This window comes from Heterocephalus glaber, unplaced genomic scaffold, assembly GCF_053883595.1.
Source record: "Heterocephalus glaber isolate CG9 unplaced genomic scaffold, H.glaber_assembly_v1.0 deba00001497, whole genome shotgun sequence".
Lineage (NCBI taxonomy): Eukaryota > Metazoa > Chordata > Mammalia > Rodentia > Bathyergidae > Heterocephalus > Heterocephalus glaber.
The window spans coordinates 58,000,587-58,022,208 of NW_028258320.1; the positions used below are offsets into that span (position 1 = coordinate 58,000,587).

General features: G+C 46.6%; 1 protein-coding gene across 2 annotated transcripts in view; it reads right to left on the reverse strand.

The window, feature by feature from the left end:
- Dock1 (dedicator of cytokinesis 1) overlaps positions 1-21,030 on the reverse strand; it is a 530,482-nt gene extending 509,452 nt beyond the window's left edge. Inside the window, exon 1 of one of the 2 annotated variants that reach the window (XM_004838739.4) lies at positions 20,859-21,030. In XM_004838739.4, the coding sequence (XP_004838796.2) occupies positions 20,859-20,904 (46 nt within the window). In that variant the 5' untranslated portion in view covers positions 20,905-21,030. The remainder of the gene's footprint in view (positions 1-20,858) is intronic. The other variant, XM_004838738.4, reaches the window with a different exon arrangement.
- Between the last annotated feature and the right edge of the window lie 592 nt (positions 21,031-21,622).

Genomic DNA, 21,622 nt, shown 5'->3' on the forward strand with positions numbered 1-21,622 from the left:
GGTGGGAACCCCTCGGTGAAACCTTCTTGGGCAGCCCACCACCCACACTGAATCCCAGGCCCCAGGCACCTCGTATCCCCAACCCTGCAACTCGCCCCATGCATAGTCCACTTCCCCATCAGACTGTACTAGAACAAGTCCAATAACACATAATATCTCTTGGCATCATTGTTTAGTCCTCATGACAATACAAAGGGTTACCAATATACCATCACTGGTATATTGACTGGGGTCTAGAGATGAGCAAACCAAAGCATGGAGGATCCAGTAAATTCTCAAAACCGTATAACCAGTAAAGGACCATAGCCAGGATCTACCAGTCCACCCACAGCCTCTGAACCCTCTGGGCTTCCAGGCCAATGACCACATAGCCCATAACTCAACCTGACAACAGAGTGCAGAATCAATTCTGATGCAAATCAACTTCCATGGATTTTCATCTGCACCAGACAGATCTACACATGGACAGAAACTCTGGCTTCCACACACATTGGCTTCGTGTTCAGTACGTGTTCCTTCCTGCAGTCCCTCTAGACTGAGAAACGGTCCCCTAACAAGACCCATGAAAATGCCTCCAGAGATTAAACACTCACAGCCAGCCCTCAGAAAGTGACCTGATTAAATACTCACCCATAATACCAGTCTAGACTCAATAGATCAAGCCCTCAGCTCAGGGCCATGCTGGCTGCGCAACAATTGTACAAAATAGTGCTTATAAATGGAAGGAAGAAAGGAAGCCGCCGGCTTCTCAGTTTCTGGTAAATTGGGAGTTGCAGACTTAGTAACGCAGGGCAAGTTTACAAGGCCATTTGCATGAAGCCCCTGAGGACATAGCGCTCAGCAATCAATCCTGCTCAAAGTCAAGGTGCAGCTGGGAACAGCGTGGAACCCTGGGGAAATGCGTTCCTTCAGCCCACCTCCTCCTCCAGCCCCACGCTGTCTCTGGGAGGCACTGGCTTCTTCCTCACATTCAAACTTTACTCTAAGTCTGGTAAATGTCTTCATTCCTTTCTTGGTTTACTTTCTACCTTCTCCAGTAAGGTGCTCTGCCTCACCTGTGAGCCCTGGACACGCAGTTCCCTCTGTCACAAACAATCTGTCTGCCCCTCAGATCTCAGTAACAGCACTTGCTTTCATGGCAGCATTCCCAGGTTGCTGCTTCCCTGAGAACACACAAGGCAGAGCAGCAACAATGCCTGTCCCAAGTCATCTCCCTCACTGGACAGTTGGCACCCTGCAGCAGAGACTAAGGTGACCTTATCCCCTGAGAAGGGGGTCACTTTATGGCCAGCTCTGACTCAGTGTTGGCTGAAAGAAGACATGAAGGAGTGAACAGTAACTCCGACATTCTCTCAGTTGGGAAAGGAAGAAATCATCTGCTCCTACACTCAGCAGTTAACTGTACCAGGAGAATCTCCAAGGTACATTTTGAGGCTTGGCCCCTTGGAGCCATGGCAGTTAATTATCCTGTTCACCTCAAGTGCTAGTCAACAAATTCACACCAAATCCAAACTGAAAGAGAAGAGGTCAGACACCGGATTCTGCTAACATTTTCTTCCAAAAAGATTCAAAACATAACAGAGTACTACTTTTTCGGTGACTTAGTTTCCTTGGAGATCAGAGATAGGGACAAGGCCTCATGAGGAGAAGGGACCTGAGTAGGATACTAAAAATTCACAATTCTCTCCTTCCCAATGGCCACCTCTTTATGTGTTTCTCAGTTGTATTTCACCCCTAATCCTCTGTATTATTTTCCTGTGTCTGCTATAACAAAGTACCATAAATTTGGTGGCTTATACCAACAAAAATCTATTCTCTCACAGTATGGGAGCCAGATGTCCAAAATCAAGGGGTCAGCAGGGCCACACACCCTCTGAGGTCTCTAGCAGAGGAGCTTACCCTGTCTCTTCCTGCCCCTGGCAACCCAGGTGCTCCTGAGCCTTCCAGAGCCTTCCTAGGCCTTCCTAGGCCACACACAGCCATCTTCTCCAGCATTTCTCTCCTCTTCTTATGTGGCTCCAGTTACACAAATTAAAGTTTCACCATACTCCAGTAGGAGGACTTCATCTAACTCACTACAATCACCCTACTGCCAAATAAGGTCATATTCTGGGACCCTCAGAGTTAGGACTCCAAATTTTTTGCAGAAAGAGGGGCACAATTTATCCTATATCCTTGTCTTCCATTACAGAATCTTTAGTCAGTTTATTACATGATACGCTCATGCAATTTCAGGCATAAGTTGAGATGTAAATATATGCAAATACTTAAACCAAAGTAGTTTTCTATTTTTTTTTTGTCTACTTTCCCTGAAAAGCTCAATTCAGACTGACACTTTTAAATACTTGTGAACTGAGAACAAACATCAAATTTAGGTGGAAATCTAAAAATTCTACTTAACAGCTCTTTGGTATTCATTTTTTTTTTTCTTCCTCCTAACAGAGACAAAAACTTTAGATGAGTCACAGGAAGCCAATTTCCAGGCTTACACTGAACCTAGGATGTGTTCCTTTATGTCAGCTAGGAAGCTAAACATTCCATATCACATCATCCCCCACCCCCACCCCAAGGTAGGAGGCAGGTACTGTACTGTTCATCTCCACCTTATACATGTGCAAAACTGAGACTCAGAAAAGTTAACTAATGGGCTCAAAGTCAAACAGAAATTCAGCCAAGGACTCAGCTTCTGGGTCTCAGGGCTGGAAGATTCTCACTGTTCCATGGCCCAATCCCCAGCCTATCTCTAGCAGGCCCATCCCACGTCACAGGATGGCATGAGACAAGCCCATAATATCTCCCTCTCCCATCCTATGAACTATGGTTTCCTAGACCCTGACACTCCCAGAGCTATATGCCCTGGCCTCAAGCACTGCAATGTCCCCAGTTCTTCAGGAGTCCTTCACACTCCCATGTATGCCAATGGCCACTGGTGATGACTTCATAACCTTTGATTTAAAATCACCATAGTGATTTTCATTCCAGGTCCCAGCCTCCCCACAGATGCCCTCAGATAGCCTCCTCTGATGGTGTCAAAACTCAGGACAATGTCAGCTGTGGGTCCATGGCCACCCAATGTTCCTTAGCTTCTCATTCACTTCCCACGAGAAAGAGCTTCAATTCACTCTGAGGAGAAGAGAGGAGCTGCCCTCTAAGCAGGAGTTAAGAAAATCTTGCACTGAAGAGTCATGCTGACTTGATATTCTTGGTATATTTTCCACCTCTTGTCCTCTCAAGAAAGAAGGAATTAGAAGCTCGCAAGCTTTAGAAGTGTGACCAAAAGGCCACCCAACAATGTGACTTCATCCAAGTCTCAGCTGTACGTCTAGGTTTGAGATTCATTTGTACAGAGGCGCCGACCCTCTCTCTCTCTCTCTCTCTCTCTCTCTCTCTCTCTCTCTCTCTCTCTCTCTCTCTCTCTCTCTCACACACACACACACACACACACACACACACACAGAGTAGTCCTCGCGTATGTGCCATGAGCCCTGGGGATGCCTGAAACCATGGGCAGTATCTAGCTCAACATACACTGTTTTTCTGACACATACATACCTATGACAGAGCTTAATTTATTAACTAGGCACCGTAAGCGGGGCGTGGTGGCACACACCTATAATCCCAGCACTCTGGAAGAATGAGGCAAAAGAATCAAGTTTGAACCTGGGCAACTTAGCAACTTGATGAGACTCGGTCTCAAAACAAAAAATGTAAAAAGGCAAAGGCCCAAGATTCAATTCCCACCACCAATAAATAAATAGTAAGGAACAGTAAGAGATTAACAACAATAACTAAGAACAATTATTATAACAATATACTAGTAGTAAGTTATTTTAAACTCAGGAAATACTTCTTGAATTTTCCTTATAGTATTGTCAGACCTCAGATGATCACAGGTACAGTAATTGAAATCACAGAAAGCAAAACCTTGGATAATGGGCATCCACTGCACGTTTCAAATGTGTGTGTGTTCAGAAACGCACCCAGGAATATCCTTAGTGTCTACAGCCCAGGGAGGGTGACTGTATGAAATGAGAAATGTAAATAAAAATGGAAAACAAGACTCAACAGCACCAGGTAAAAATTGTACAAACTAGTTAAAAACAAAAACCTGTAAGGTGAAACATTTAGCTGCTGCACATGTTTATAGGTAAGCAGTGGGCTCTGGCAGCTAAATAACACACCAACTTTTAAGAATGGAAATACAGTACTAGTGTTATACTATGTATGCCTCAACTATTCGAACTTTGTCCTTAAGAAACACTTTCATGCAATCCATTTCCAGGGACTTAGATTCTTCACTCTGAAGGCTCATTCCACGTTAATCCCACCTTTAAGTGCCTGCCTATAAATCACAGAGATCAAAGGGAGAAATTGTGCAAACAAATGTTTTAGAGCCCTTGACCATATGTGGTCCCCATTGGTAACTGCCCGTCAGATGAAAACTGCAAAATGGAGATTTTATTTTCTGTTCATCTAGAAGCAACACAGTTGGAGAAGCAGGAACGCTGAAGAATTGGATTTCTTTTCACTGTTTTTAATCTTTCGCTCAACTTTTAACAGGCACTCACTCCCACCTCAGTTATTACAAGAACCCCGTGCCTTCCTTGAGGCTCTGGACAGGGACCTCCAGAGACACTGCACCTCAGCTCGACCAATCAGCTCCACCTCCTCAGATGGAAGGCGGTGAGCTCCCAATCAGATCTAAGAGTCCCTGACCTGCCTATCCTCTACCTACTTCTTCCTACACATGGTTTCTTAGTCCTATCTTGGCTGCTATATCCAAATACCATAATTGGAATCTTATAAGCAACACAAAGTCATTTTTCACAGTTCTGGAGGCTAGGGAGCCCTAGGTCAAGGCACCAGCAGACTGAGTGTCCCTTCTTCCCCGAATTTTCATACACTGCATGAGATAAACGAGCTTTCCAGGCCCTCTCTATGAGGGCCCTAAGCCCTCATCACCATCAAAGCCCTATGTCCTCATTAAACCATCTTAGTAATTAGATTTCAACATACAATATAAGCATTAATATGCTTAGAACATATGGTATTTTTGAATGATAGGTTATTTGGAGAATGGGAAAATTTTTTGCATTATTTATATCCTTATACTTTCCATTATTGTTTGCATTCTTTCAATAAATATAATATTATTACAAAAATGATAGTCTTTATTCTAAAATTAAAAGACCTTAAATTCTAAACCAGAGGTTGGAAAGCCATGGCTTACAGGCCAAATCTGACCCAGTGCTTGGCTTTATGCTGCCCCTAAGCTAAGAATGTTTTCTACATTTTTTAAGTGGATGTAAAAGTTACATAACATTAATCATATCACAATATATAATTCTGTGACATTCAGTAGTGTATAGACATTGCTTGTTTAACAACCAAGTTCTGTTCCTGCGACTAGGTCGTTAAATGAATTGGCCACTAAATGAGGAACTGTACATAGTGTGTACCTTACAGTATTCAGAACAAAGAAATGGTCAAAGGAAACTCCAACTTGACGACTTTGCTCTTATTTGCATAACTCTTGCATGCAGTACTGTAAAGTATAATACAAGATAAAACTACAATATTGCATAGCACAGTACAATCAGCAAAAATTATTGTACTGTATATACCAAGACACTGAGGCTCTATAAACAAGATTTACAGAACTATACCCAAAAAAGGCAGCGGGGGGCAGGGGCGTCATAAGTCCAAGCAATGATTAATAAGTCCGAACAGTGATTAAATAGGTTGTTAAATGAGGAATACCTGTATTCACAGGCTTGTGCAATCATATCTGTACCTTGCTCTAAAATATTTCCATCCCATCAAAAGGACTCTATACTCATTAAGCAGTCGTTCCCATTCCTCTTCCTCTAGTCCCTGGCAACCACTATCTGCTTTCTATGAACATGGATATTCCCATTCTGAACATTTCATAGAAAGAGAATCATATTCTTCCCTACATTTTCTCTTTTGGGAATGGCTTCCCCTTTTGTGACTAGTTTCTTTCCTTAGCATAATGTTTTCAAGGTCCCTCCATGTTGCAGAATGAATCAGTACTTTATTCCTTTTTATGGCTGAGTAATATCCCATCATGTGAATACACCACATTTTGTTTATCCATTCACCAGCTTGTAGTCATTTGGGCTATCTCCACCTCTTGAGTATTGTGAATAGTGCTGGCATGAACATCTGTGCAAACTATTTGTTTGAGGTGTTATTAATTCTTTGGGGGTTAGGCTGGGAGTAGAATCACTGGGTCAGGTGGTAGTTCTACATTTAACTTTTTTAGAAACTCTCAAGCTGTTTTCTGGCTTTTACATTTTTAAATGGTCTCATTTTTTTTAGTGGCCAAAGAGTACTTACATGGTATCCACAATTTTGCCTCTTGGCCTGAAAAGGCCACAGCACTGGTCAACTGGGCCTCAGCAGGAAAAGTGTGCCAATCTGTTTTGAACAGAAACTTCTGACTGTTCCTTTCAGCTATTCAACACGTTTACAAAGGACTGTAGTACCGAGTATCACCTTTGATTTCTTTGGTTTTTCATCACATCTGGGAGCAGGAAGGGCTGACGGTAGAACCATCATTTGGTGGTAGATCAGAGTCCGAAAGCTCTTCAGAGCCTCACAGAGGTCCCAGTGCTGCCATGAGCTGCAGCCAGGACTCAAACTCCATCTTCCATCGTGAACCCAGTTTTCCTTCTCTCCTCCCTCCAGGAAGTCACTGCAGTCCAATATACCAACAACTGAACTAAGAAAATGTTGTTCTCTTTAAAAGGACTTTAAAAGTGATCTTGTAACAATCCCAAGAAGGAAAAATACGTAGGGGGAAATTCTAGAACCAAAAGTCACAAGAATGCTAGCGATTGTCCCAGATTTTCTGAAGAACACAGGAGCTGTGCAGATGACAACTGGACACACCAGTATCCCCAAGTGTTTGTACAGCAAGGACACGGCGCGTGACTTGGCCCAGGCCAACTGGGCAGGGCCCCTTTGCAGGGAGCTCTCCACAGTCGGGTACAGGGAGCTTGCCGCCCCTGATCCAGTTACCTGCTGGATTCCTGAGCTGGTCAAGCCACAGCCCTGGAAGTGGGGACCCACCCAAGGATGTAGCACCCCGAACAGGAGACTTGAAGCTCTCAGCCCACTTAGGACATTTTGCTGAGATGAAATCTGTTCTGTCCTTCACTCAACAATCTGTACTTGGTGAAAGGAAAAAATGTTGGAAACTCAGCCCCTGCCCTCAGAGGTGTGCTGTGAGGCAAAGGCATCCACCTCCTCCTCAGGGCCCCTGAACAGAAGCAGGTTAGGAAACTGCAGCGAGCACGGAGGGAAGCTTCCCACCCAGCCCAGTGGGACAAAAACCCTGAATCTGATAGAGGAATTGGAGGAGCAGGGAGAAGGGCAGAGAAAGGGAAAGAGATTAAAACAAGCAGCGGCAGCTGTATTAAGTACGCGAAACCACTCCCAAGATGACCGTAAACTGCATGAACTGCAAACAGGTATTAAAAAATTAAAAATAAATTTTAAAAACAATAAATTCTGAGGGCCAGGGATTTAGCTCAGTGGTGCCACTGCCTGTCTCCCAAGCACAAGAGCCTGAGTTCGATCCCTGGTACCAAAAAAAACCACAATTAATTAATTAATAATAAATTCTGGCAAGGCTGCAAGAAAAAAGGAACCTTTCTATATTGTTAATGAGACTGTAAACTATTACAACCACTTTGGAAATCAGTACAGAGATTATTCACAAAACTAAAAACAGAAATCCCATTTGATCTACCTATTCCCCTTCTAGATATCTTCCCAGAACAGTAAAAATCATCATATTACAGTGATACATGCATGCTCATGTTTCTAGCAGCTCAATTTATAAGAGCTAAATCTTGGACACAGCTTACATGTCCATCAACAAATGAATGGTAAAGAAAATGTGGTATTAAAAAAAAAAGAAATGTGGCATTTATGCACAATGGAATACTATGCTGCCGTAAAGGACAAACTTGAGTCACTTGTAGGAAAATGGATGCATCTTGAGACTACAATATTAAATGAAACAAATAAGACACACAGCTTAAATATTGCATGATTTCTCTTATATGAGAAACCCAAAATAAAAATGAAGAACAAAATAAATGCTAGATAATAGGCAGATCTTTCTCAAATGAGGGAACAAGAGGAAGGAGGGAGGGAAGGGAAGGGAAGGGAAGGAGATGGGAAAAAAATGCGCATAGAGCTTTTATAAATGGGAAAGGGACAAGGAGTTTGGAAGGAGCTGGGGGCGGGGGGAATGAACCAAGAATTAAGATGTGTTACGTGCATGTACCAAATTCCCCACAATAAGTGTAGTCATTATGTACTGCAAGCATGTACTAATAAAAAAATGATGCCAGTACAAAAAAGAAAATCTGAGCCTGGAAAAGCTGGACAGATAGAAATAAGGGCATTCCCAGGCAGCCAGAAGATCGTTTGCTTATGCACTGTGGCCCACCAAGACACATGGTGTTGAGCCTCTTATAGCCACATAGGTTGGTGGCCACAGAGCCTAGGTGTGGAACAATCACAGGACATAACTAGCGTCACCATCCAAGCTTGCTCCTCCTTCCTGTCCATGGGACTCCACAGTATGGCTCCCAACCCAACTGCTCCCTCCCCAGTCTCACCAGACTGGTCCTCAAAGCAACAGCCCCCAAGAACAATCTGAAGAAACACGGCAGCCTGTCACAGTGCCTAAAGGACCTGAGACACATTCCCACCTTTGAAAAATGGGCAGCTGAGCACGCATGACATTGAAAGAACTTGAAATAAATCTCGTGAAGTTAACAGAAGCACAGCAATTTGGAAAAAAAATAATCACATTTGCCACCTGCTAAATCATTATTTGCCCCTAGTAAAGTCAATTATGTTAAAGAAAATAAGTTATCATTTTAGAAAAAAAAAAAAAGAGAGAGGCTTGGTAAGTACCTTTATTCCAGCAAATAAAACTCCAACAGTGAGAGCTGGAGTTCTGTACTGATGGGATATCCAGGCACTCTGCATGGTGTTTCTTACCAGAAATGTCACCATGGTCCATCATTGCCCTGGTCATCTACGCGTCATTCCTATAACTCGACCTCTAGCAAAATGCACGCTTATCTTTCAGAAAAGGAAAAGCATAGCCAGCTCCTATGAACCCTTAGCCCAGCAGCTTGACCAAAGGGCCCCCAAATCACTCTTGGCTTCCTGGTCTCCTCCCACAAGTCCTCTCCACCCCTGCACGTCCTTCAAAGATCAAGTCACTCAAGCTTCTAACTTCCACCTTATAGGAAGTCCCTGACTCACAGTAGTTTAACTGAGGACTTTTTTTTGTTTAACTTTACAATGGTCTGGGAAAAGATACACATCACTGAGAAACTGTACTTTGAATTTAAGTCTCTTCCTGGGACTGGTAAATATGATCTGACCCTCTGTGGTGATGCTGGATGGTGACAGCAAGCCACAGCTCCCAGTCAGCCTCATGATTACAAGAGGAAATAACTGATAATCCAGTGTGAGGTGCTGGCTCAGTTAGGATACTGGGTAGGTTAGGTGCGTTAACATGCCTTTTTGACTCAACTGGATTTTCAACTACAGTGGGTTTATCTAGGTGTCAACATCTGTATACAGAAGAGACTGCTGGCAATGATAAAACAACAAAGGAGTAAACAACTGATTGATTACTGTGAGCTGGACCATCCTGCCCCCAGAGGACATTTCACAACATCTGAGACATTTTGGGTTGTTCCAGCTGGAAGAGGAAATTGCCACTGTTAGGCGTCCTGCAAGGCCCAGGACAACTCCCTATGACAAAAACTTACTCAGCCCAGAATGTTAACAGTGCTGCAGTTGGGAACCTCACTTAACAAGAATGAACTCATGTAACCCTCATGTAAGTCTTTGAAGTAGAAAGTTCTGCTACACAGGCTCGAAAGTGCAAGGGCTGAAGTCACATACCAGGTGGCAGTGGGACAGGGGATGAAAGCCCAGGCCATGGGACCCAACAGTAGTCTCATGGTACCCTGGCTGTTGTAAGATGTGACCCCCTTCTTTGAACTGGTACTATTTCATATTCACACTTTGCAGGCAGCACAAGGGACCTGTGGGCAGAGTGGGCTGAGTCCAGCAAGATTTAGGCAGTACTGGGCAGGGCCCAGCAGGGCCCAACAGGGCCAGGCAGAACTGATCTATCCCATCCGGATACAGGGCCACTTTGCCCTGTGGAGGAAGACTCAACCACCTTGCCAGTTTCATCCCCCAGAACCTGGTGAGAGGATTCCAGTTAGGAAAACCAAGGGGAAATCCCAGCCCCATGAGCTCTGTGGGGAGAAAGGCCCCTGCCTCTTTGATCCCAACACGCTACCTGCCTCTGACGTGTTTTGCACACCTATGTTCTCCGCACCCCTTCCTCATTCCTTCTGACTCAGGACTCTCAGGCCATTCTCACCGAGCCTGAGCCTGAGCCCTCACCCACAGCTGTCCCCACAGCCCAGGCCCAGAACAAAGGGATAAGTCCCTTCTGGCCTGCAGTAACAGGGGGAACAAGCACCATCAAGCTGAGGGAGAGCAGGAGATCGCAGACCATAACCGAGAGCTGGCTCAGCACCCAGCTAGACAGGAAGGCCATAGGAAATAAGACTGGAAAGGCCAGGAAGGGCATTCTATGGAGTTTCAGGCTGGTAAAAGCCACCTAGGATCTAAGAATCTTGATCAGCAAACCCAAGAGCCAGGAACAGACGATGAACTCTGAGAAGATAAAAACTGAATGTGTTCGTTTTGCCATGAAAACTTGTAACAAATACACAGTTCATTATCCACAACCCTTAAGTCCCCCAAAGCTCCAAAACCTGATGAGAATTCATTTAATGGCAAAACTCTCACCTGAGCAGAAAAGGGAGCTAAGTATGGACCATCTGCCCACAGTGTGTATATTCACACATTCAGGGCAGCAGCGTCCAGGTGCTTAGCTAAGACTCTGCGTGTAACCTGGACCTGTGGCTGGGAGGAGGAGGGAGACGCTGGCATATGAGCCCATGCAAGCCCAGCATCTGTCTCTCCACAGTGTGACAAACCAGAATCCTGAAACACCACTGGTCTCAAGAACTTCAGATAAGAAACAGTGGACTGTGCCAGAATTTAACCCTAACGAGGGCAGCTCTGAACCACCAAAGCCTAAGAAAAGAGCTACCACACAAACAGGAAGAAAGGGAGGAAGGGAGGCATGGAAGGAAGGAGGGAGAGCAAAGGGAAGGACTCATCTAAAAGTCCGCTTTTCTTCCATTCTTCCGCGGCTTCAAACAATACCGTTGACAAGTGAGGCGGGACACATACTCTCCACCACCACCCACTTCTACACCTAGTTCAGCTGCCCAGGTCACCTGCTTATGGAGAGTACTCATCTGCTCAAGACAGTAATCAATCACTGGACAATTTAGTGACTAGCAATAAAATAAAAGCGATAAAGCTTTGGGGAAAGTAAAGTTCACAACGCCCTTTTCCAATTTGAATAATCATCAGAAATCATAGATTTTCTCCCTGCTATGTTAGCATAATAATTTAGTGTGAACAATGAAACACTGAGTAGTGCTCTTTCCCTCTAAAGCTCTTCCATATACCCTGGGCTGCCAGCCTTGAACACAGGTGCTCTGTTTTGAGCTGTCTCCAGGTGAGGGGGTGAGGGGCTAGAGGGTCCAAGGGGGAAGACAAGGCAGCAGCAAGCGGTGGGCCAGGCCTGGACTCCAATCCCACACCATAACATGCCCACCTGACTAAAACTTACTGCAGTTCTCACTGATTAATAACTTCACCACCTTCTCCAATGCCTGCTTAGTCATAACAAGTTATTTTGGATTACAAAGATACTTTTCCGTAAAGAGACAAACATCAACACCTAGAAAACAAAGACACAGTTCTCATCTACGGGTTTTAGTGCAACGCTTTCTGAGGCCAAAAGAATTCAACAGCTACAAGAATGGGGCCTGGGAATGTATATGCACTTGGGAGTAGTGAGATTAGGAACTTCCCAGCCAATAGGAAAAAAAGACTTAGAGAGAGCCTGCCTCCTGGATTCAGCACACCCCAAAGATCACCAGGAAGCTTGAAGGACATAAGTAGCAAAATGCACACCAAGGAAGAACACAGCTTCTGCCCTCATCGGCATTTTGCAAGTGACTCTCAGGGATAAAAAGGTGAGAACACATACAGTCTCTGTGCTCAATGCCAAGAATCCTCAAGGATCCATCCCCACAAGCTTCTTGATAAATGAAAAATAATCATCAATAGGATCGGGTAGAGACCACCAATATCCAAGTTCTCCTCTTCCTGCAGGCCATACAGCTTGGTTACACTCAAGAGCCAGGTTGCTGTACGTCTGCCCAGCATCTGAGTTTAGGGCAGAGGACTGTGAGCAGAAATAACAGGCACCACCTCATCCCCAGCCAGAAGGCAATTCTGGGTACACAAAGACTGGAGGAGTTGGATCCCTGAACAGCCTGGCAGGCAAGAGCCCAGCTCTCTTTCCCCCATCCTCTTGGACAATGTCACCAAAGAAAAACAAACTTTTCGGTAGGAAGCCAGCAAAATATTAGGGTTTCTTTTTTTAACAGCAGCTAGTTAACCCTAATTCAGAAAGGAAATAATGAGTACTACAGTTATATATTAAAGTTTACCTATTATATCTGATTAAGTTGATCAAATCATTCAAGATGGTTATAAATTTTGTACCACACTCCTGAGGAAACATAGCAGCAAAGCATAAACTGAAACTACTCCAAAGACTCAGTAACATTCTTGATGAGAGATTTATCCAAGGAGAATTCAGAGCTTTGCCTTCACCTGGTCCCTTCAGGAACCCCTGGAAATTCTAAGACCTGCAAGCCCCCACCTAACTTCACAACCCATGTTAAAATTATAGGGAGGCCATCAAACATTGCTCCTCACCCAGCTTCATTTTGCAAACAGGCAGAGGCAGCAGAAGCAACAGGTTGCTACTCATAAAACAATCAAAGAAAGAAAGAAACCAGCAGTCACCATGCACACAACAGGGGTTTGTGCTGAGCTCTCTTGCTTTATCCTCAGAACTGTCCAAAAAAGGTTGGTATTGTCACCAACTTTACAAAGAAACTGTAGGAGGGGGCCCTCTCCCAAGGTGACCTGGTTAATAAGAGATGAAGCTGGGGTTTAAATATGGATCTCTAGCATCCCATACCTGAGATCTTTTGATGCATGGGCCATATGCTAAGAGATAGCAACATTCCCCCTCAAAGCACTCAAATGAAAATTTAACAAGTTGACAGACATCTGTCTGGGGGAATCATCTGCCCTTTGAAGGCAGGGAGTGCCTGTGTGTGTACCCAGTTTCCCACCTGCATACAGTAAGTGGATGACTGCCAGTAGGAACCAACACTGCTTGTACATGACCAACAAGCCCAGGGTCATTTGACACAATCTAGACTTCCTCCCTTCCCCATTAGCTCTTAAAATTAAAATGCTCAGATGACTATCCCGGGCCACTAAGGGCGGTATATGGTATGATTTGCAAGAGGAGCCAGCCTCATGGATGACAGCTCCCTGGAACTGTGCAGCAGGACAGCCCTGGATGCCAGTGAATGTGCAGTATCAGCTCCAAAGACCACCCCTGCCAGCCTGTCAAACTGGGATCCAGAACCAGAGTGCACCTGGCCATCTTACTCATGCTATAAAACACAAATGCCAAGAAACCAGAAATAAATCCAAGCAGCACGTGGCAGTGTCCAAAACTCAATGCAGCTGACCTAAGAGCAGGAGCCATTCTCAGGGTGCCAGTAATCTCAAAGAGCAGCTCAAGTTCCTGTGTGGATCACAAACTACCTGACCATATTCTCACAGTAACTTGATTACAAGACATTTTAGGTCTGAGCCCAGAAGCAAATTAGAACCCAAGAGAAGGAGAGGCTTAGGCTGTGAGTCCCAATCCTAACCTCCCAAGCATCCCCTCATTACCCAGAACTTACAGCCTTTTCAGGGGAACCAAACCCCAAAGGGCACCAAAGTCGGGGGAAACAGCAAGGAAACGTCTTAGGTCATCATCATCATACTGCAATGGGCCGAGTTGTGCGCCCCCAAATCCATGCGCCGGAGTTCCAATCTCAGAAGTTCAGTGGTCAAGAATGGCACTGCATTAGTGGCTGAGGCCTTTAATGAGCTGATTAAATTAAAATGAGATCTTCAGGGAGGGTCCTCATTCAACAGGAATATTGTCAATATAAGGAAAGGACAGCAGGACACAAGCATACACAGAAGGAATACAGGATAAAGATGACCATGTGTAAGCCAAGCAGAGAAACCTCAGAAGAAACCAATCCTGACCATGCCCATAAAAGTCCAGAGTTCAGAACTATGAGAAAATGAGGTTCTGTTGTTTAAACGGCCAGTCTGTGGTACTTTGATGTGGCAGACCCAGAAAACTAACACAACTATTCTGCACTTAGATTTTAATGACAGCCCTAAGGTGCTAGCCATCATATTAATAAAAGCAAACTGAGGAACAATACTGTTATTTGCCTGACGATCTTTCTAAACTGCCTGAAGGTAAGTTAGATCCTGCAAAACCTCCCATCAGCTCAAATTCATGGGCAAGTCCAAGCATTCTCTCTCTTCTGGGAAAGGTAGCAACTAAGTCTGGAAAGATTCAAAGACTTGCCCCTGTCACACAAATGCAAACTGGCCCAGTCGGAGCTGAAACCCAAACCCTGGCCCCTGACTGGTGACTTCCTCAATGCTTTTCTCCCTCAAGACCTTCTCACCACATTGAAGCAGTGTGGAAAAAGAACATCTTGACAAGCAATCTGAGAAGTGTAAAGCACTGTTGACTGGCACAGTGCTGGCCCTGCCCACTCTTTCTCCCTTTATGGTTTGTGTCTAGATGTCACCCCAAAGCCTCATGTGGTCATAGGCTATTTTGGAGGTGGGTCAATCTAAAGTGTTATTGATTCATGGTGCAATGCCAGGCTGAGGGCACTAGGATTAAGGGTGTGAGTGCTACCTGCCCTAAGTAGTCTGGATAAGATAAAAGGGGCAGGGAGACACTGTTTAGGTCTCTTGTTGCTTTTGCTGTCATCACCAGCCATGAACTGTTGCCCCTCTGCCTCCCTGCCTTGGAGCCAGCTGATTATGGACTGAAAACCTCTATGAACTGTAAGTCAAATAAACTTTTCCCCCTTTAACTTTGAGTGTCAGGTATTTTGTCTCAGCAAGGAGAGAAAAGTAACTAAGACACACTCTTCCAGGATGTCTCTCTTTGCAAGGTAGATGCACAGCCTTTTACTGAACACACTGCATAATTTCACAGCTCAGTGACCCAGCTCCTGCTTTCCCTCCCTCAAGAACTACTTCCATCAACTGCCTCCCCCTACACTGCAGCTTGGGCACATGCATGTTGCCTCAACTTACAAATAAACCAAGACATCCTCCAAGGCAAGGCTGCAAAGAAGGAGATGCAAAAACTCCAACGACAAGGAGGCACCACTACATAGCCAGCAGTCTGGCTAAGACAAACAGACAGGGACAATAACAAAGATGGTGAGGATAATGAGGAAGTGGCTCGCACACACATTGATGGTGAGAATGTAAACTGGGACAGCCATTCTGGAAAAGTCTGGCAGTTTCTTAAAAAGCTAAATATCCAAATACCATGCAGCTCAGCAACTGCACTCCTGGGCATTTATCCCAAAAACATGAAAACTTATGTTCAGCAAAAACCTGTACATGAATCTTCATAGCAGCTTTATCTGTAATAGCCAAAACCTAGATGTCCTTTGACAGAGGAAGAGTTAAACAATCTGTGGCAGATCCACACCAGAGAACACTACTAAGCCAGGAAAAGGAGCAGCCTAGATAGACGCAACAGCCTGATGGATCACAGAGAATTATGCTGGGTAAGAAGAAAGTCAGACCCAAAAGGTTATATCCTATGATTCCATTTCTGTAGCATTCGGGAAATAACAACAGTATAAGAACAGATTAATAGTTGTGACAAAAGTATACAGAACAGATTAATGGTTGCCAGGATTTGAGATGGGAGTGAAAGGGAGGTGGGTGTGGTCACAGGACAGCACGAGGGGTCTTCATAAGAGAATGGTTTCACCATGTGCATCTGCCAACCAACATGTCCAGTAAACAAGAGAAACAACCACTCACACACCCTAAGAGGATTCTAATCAGACGTCTCATATTCTAGCAACCAATGGTACAACGATAAATTTAAAAATTGTATAACGCTTGTTTCCAAAGTAAAATCAGATTTGTAGAAATGTAATGTGCTCTAAATTGTTTTTTCTGCAACTCTCGTGAATGAAAATGCCTGCATCTCTATTTACTTATGATCAAATCTAATCCTTCCTCAAAGTAGCAACTGGCTTCTTACTCAAAAAAGATATCTCCCTTGCACTTGTTCACTTCCAAATTTCTTTGGACATTATCCTATACTAATAACTATCATCACTCTGGCCCAATGAGAACACACACATGTCATGCTCCCCATACTGAGAAAATGTGACTTCCCTCAATCAAGGAGTAAACACAGCACGTATTAAGAAATCAACTTTTGAAGGAAATCATCATCTCAGGCACTGGGACGGTTAAATCCAAACAAGAATCACTTGTCATTGTATTTCTAAACTTTGTGCTTTATTGAAAGACAAAATTAATAAAAGTGATACTTCCATTGACTGGTTGGCATATCTCAAATACGTGCTCTGCTAACATTATGCCAATGAGTATGTCTTTATAACAGGCAAGCTTAGCCCCATTTCACAGACAAGAAAACTGAGCCTAAGAAAGCAGGAGCAATGTGCTCAGGAGTCACCTAAGAGTAAGAACCAGGACCTCTACGCATCTGTAGTGCCAACACCCATCTCATATGAGACCTCTACTTGGATGAGGCCAGACAACGGAGCACTGGGTTCCATATCTCCCATAAACTTAACAACAAGCTGCTCACCATACCATCTCTGTTGGTTTTCTACTGCTGCCATAACAAATTACCATAACCTCAGGCTTAAAACCACACAAATGCACTATTCACACTTCTACAGGTCAGATGCCCAGAGTCTCTGGGGCTCAAAGCTTTGGCCAATGGGAAGTTCTGGGAGAAATCAGTTTCCAAGCTCAATCAGGATGCTGGCAGAATCCAGTTCTTCTGAGTGTAGGGCTGAGGTCCTATTTTCTGTGCTGGTTGTCAGCCAGGGGCTACCTACCCTTAGCTCCCTGAGCCTAGTTCTGGTCCTGCCAAGTGAACTCCTATGCCCCAGGTCCAGCAGCTCCCCACTGAATCCTTTCCCAACTTGGAATCTGCTCCCCTTTTCAGCATGTCTCCTCTCCCACTTCCAGCCAAGATAATCTCCCCATCCTGAGGTTCATAACCTTAAGCATAAATACCAAAGCCCTTCTGGCAGTGTAACACATCATGTTCATAGGGCCTAGGGCAGTGGTTGTGTGTTGTTTTTCTTTTAAGATGTTAATGTGTGAACTGTTTTTTCTAAACTGAAACCTCAATATTCAGGTTTAACTGTAGTGTTGGCACTTTGCAATAAGTAAGTGGGTTTTGGGTTGCAGTTTGAGCACTCGCCTCTAAAAGGTTCGCCATCACTGGTCTTGGGAGTAGGCTGTGGACACCTTAGGGCCATTATTTTGCCTTCTACAAGATCACTGAAATGTGAGTATAGTGTCCCCAGGTGTGCCACTAGGGCATATTGCATCTTTTTACCTAATCTTCGGAAAAGAATCCATAGGTACTTAATCTTATTGATAGTGGAATATACAACTCTGCCTTGTCATGGGGTGATGGAAAAGAACTGGCCCACCCATCAGTGTAAACGCTAAGATTTAAGCCAGGTCCCTAAACAGAACCCATCAAACTCAAGCTGGAGGGAAAATAAAACAGCTGGTAAGTTCCAGAGGTGCCCCATCACCACCACCATGGAATCAAGGGAACCAGCATTTCCTGTCTTTGCAGAAGGAGCCACAAATGAGCTGTTTACTCCTTTCTTGATTTTACAAAATAAATAAATAACTGAGTATCTCATTTACAAACAATTCTTCTAACAGATTCCAAGTACTTGCACACAATGAGCTGTGATTCATGTTTCCAAATGAGATGGAGTTTTATCATTTTCTTTCCCCTCGTGATTCATTCATGGGCCAAGAGGCCTGAGTGAAAGTATGGCTCACCCACCAGGGCCCTGGGAGGGAAACACAGCCCTGTTGTTAGGCTCCCCCAAAAATGCTGAACTTGGTAAGCGGGATCTTCAGTAATTTTCCCTTACTCTGAAAGAGCCAATCATCTACCTAGACTAGATCCCTACAACCAAAGTCTGCGTCCTTTCCAATCAGCACCCATCCTGAAAAACCTTAACATCCTCCCAGCGCAAACTCCCAGACAATGACCTCCAAGAGCTGATCTTCAGCTCCTCTCCTGCCCCAAATCAAGAGTTCCTGCCTCACTGCCCTCCCGGATGAGGGCTCTAGTCTTTAAATGCCTTTTCATGCTGTCTTGTCATTTCTCCCTAGCTCAGCCATGGTACCTTCACCTGAAGGGAAACAAACCCACTCTCCTCTCCACTGGTGTCATTCACACTTTTGCTAAAATTTCCAGGCAAAACCATCCCACATTCTTTTCTCCTTCAGGAGCTTTCCAACACAGCGTTTTCTTAAAACTAAAGTACAAGCAAGAGATGTGATATTGGAAGTCACAACCACAAGTGGTAAAGACATTTCTGAAAAGTGCAAGAATTAATGGAAAGTTCACAGCCATGTCCTGGCCCATGGCTGGCCAAATCCCCCATACAGACAGAGATGGTGCCTGCCCTGTCTGGGAACACTCCTTTGTGTCTTCTCCAGATAGTCCAGCCACACTACAGGGACTCACCAATACCATCCTAATCACCCTGGAACCTGAAGGAGGATATCAAGTTCTCCTTCAAAATGTGGTGACCTAAAGGTTAGCTCCCCTCTGGTGGAGCACAGGGCATGGTGATAGCTGAAGCCCATCAGGGGCACATGTAAACCCCCAGCAGCCAAAGTTCAAATCCAGGCTACACTGCCAAAGTGACATACGCACAGACAAGCAATTTACCTTTCCCCACCTCTGTAAAAATACAAGTGATGACAGTCCTCATCACACAGGGATCACCTACTGGAGCTAGAATTGCTCACTGCTTCCAGCCAGGACTGTGGGGTGCTGCTATTCTGCCCCCTACCTCTTGCCCCTCACTGCTAGCTCCAACTCCTCATTGATCTCTCTGTGCTCAGCTCCCTGCAGTCAGTCAAGAGCGCTCTCCTCTGTTCTCCCGAGAGGCTCCCATGGCAGGGACCCCCACTGCTGCCACAACCTGTAGCCCTCTCAATGGCACCCCCACACCCTGCTTCCTTAGATGCAGATGCCAAGGCCCTTTCTGTCAACATGTGGTGCCCCAGACTGAGCCTATCAGGAGGTGCGAAGCATGCAAGCAATACACATTCCTTCTGTGTTGGACCTTCACGAATGTCGACTACCCAGTTTCTTCATCTGCAAAGTGGGGGGAAGTCAGTCAGTCTCCTGAAGCAAGAAAGCCCAATTCTCCAGTGAGAAACAAAATGGTCCGTGTGGGTCCAAAAGGGACTTGAACTGTCCCTGGCCCATTCCCACTGCCACCATCACTAACATCTAAAAGAAACTGGCGTCCACAGTAAGGAGAGTCCTGAAAACAATGATCACCCAGGAAGCATCTCAAAAGTCAGACGGCCTGGACTTGAACCAAGTGAGCAGGGAGGTGGCCAAGCCATTCCTAGGGGAAGGCTGCCAATGAGGTGTGTGGGGCCGGCACTCGAGAGACAGGCGAGCTCACAGGAGGCCTCCCAAGTCAGGCAGAGTCTAGCCTGGGTGAGGCAGAGGGTCAAAGAATCCTCTGCGTGTTGGGCAGGAGACCGGGGAGACTGGAGAGGAGCTGGGATGATCCGGAATCCCAGAGAGTGGCATGGCCCAGAGCAGAGAGCGGTGGGCAGGCAGCGAAGAGACAGAAACCCGCAAGCCTGGGCAGGCCAGGCGGTGCTGCAAAGCCCTGTGCGCAGGGCAGCAGGGTGCCGCAGTACCCAGGGGTCTGTTTGTTTTGCCTTTAAGGACAGCCTCACTCTCTGGAATGTGTATTGGGGTCACCGTAAACTTGCAACTCGACTCTCTCCACCCTTCTACCCGCCTCTGGAAACGACAAAGAGGGGCTGAGTAAAATCAGGTCTCCGCCCTCCTTAAAAGTTCTCGGGGCCTCGGGGAGGGGCTCCGAGGGTCCCCCACCATCCTGAGCAGGCCGGCCAAAGGGCGTGAAGGGGACACCCGCCAGCGCAGGTCACACAGCCACTCCCCACTGGGTAAGAGTAGAACTTAAGTTTTGACCTCTGCGATACAAAAACTGTCCATCCGGAGCCCAAGACGCAAGAACACGAGTTCACCCAAGAAACCAAAAAGCACGCAGAACAATGACCCCCCGGGGTTCCACGCGTGCGGCCAGCAAGACAGACGGCCCGGGCCGCAGGCAGAGTTAGGCACCGCACGGGAGTCAGGAAAGCTCCGCCACTGCGGTCCCCGGGACTAGGATGTCGGAGGGGACCCTCGGGAGTGGCTCGCAGCTCCCAGCCTGGCGAGCCGGGCGGGCGGCGCCGGGCTAGGGACGCACTCCCCGGGCGGACCGCCGAGGCCCGCCCCGCTCCCCGCTCCCCGCACCCCGCTCCCCGCCGGCACCCGGCAACAGGCTCCGCTCCCGCCCGGCCCGCGGCCCGGGAAGTTGGGGGAGCGGCGCGCGGAGCCGAGGCGGGCGACGGGCGGGCGGCGCGCTGCTCACCCACGCCGTATTTCTCCTCTCGCTTCGTGGGCACCCAGCGCGTCATGGTGCCGCGCGGGGCCGGCGCCGCTGAGAGCCGCCACCGGTCGGGCAGGAAACTCCGCGCCTAGGCCGCCATTTTCCATTCCCTCCGAGCCGCGACAGGATGGGGAGGAAAAAGTTTGCGGCGGAGGCGGTGTCATGTGGGACGGGGCGGGCGGAGCGTCGCGGGCCGGATGGGAAAGGCCGGGAGCGCCGCCGGCGAGAGGCGGGACGCCCGCCCTGGAGCAAGCCGACGCCAGAACGGAGCCCCTGACCCCAGGCTCTGCCCACAGGCGCCGCTCGGCCCAGCGCCCCTGCCCGGCCCAGCGCCCCTGCCCGGCCCCTGCGGGGGCGTCGTCTTTGCTTACCCGCGGTTCCCCGAGTTCGTGGACCCCTCGGGGACCGGATCGCACACGAGGAGAGGGATGCGTCCGCGGTATTGGGGGTGAGGAGGGAGATCCTGTGGGATTTATGAAGCGTGTAGTTTGCACTGCGCGTGGTTAGACTCACGCCTAAGGACGTGAAGTCCTGGATTCAGATTCCACCTTAGTAGAGAGCCCAGGGACAGAACCGGGAGAGTCCTCAGGAAGGGACTTTTGGAGCACGTGGTTCATTCTTTCACTCTTCAGACAAATTTAAAGTGAGCACTTACCTTCCCACTGCCTAGCTTTGCTGGGAGCACCAAGCAGCCTGTGGGTGGGAGAGGTCAGCTTACCGTGCAGCAACTCAGCAGGCGGGAGAAT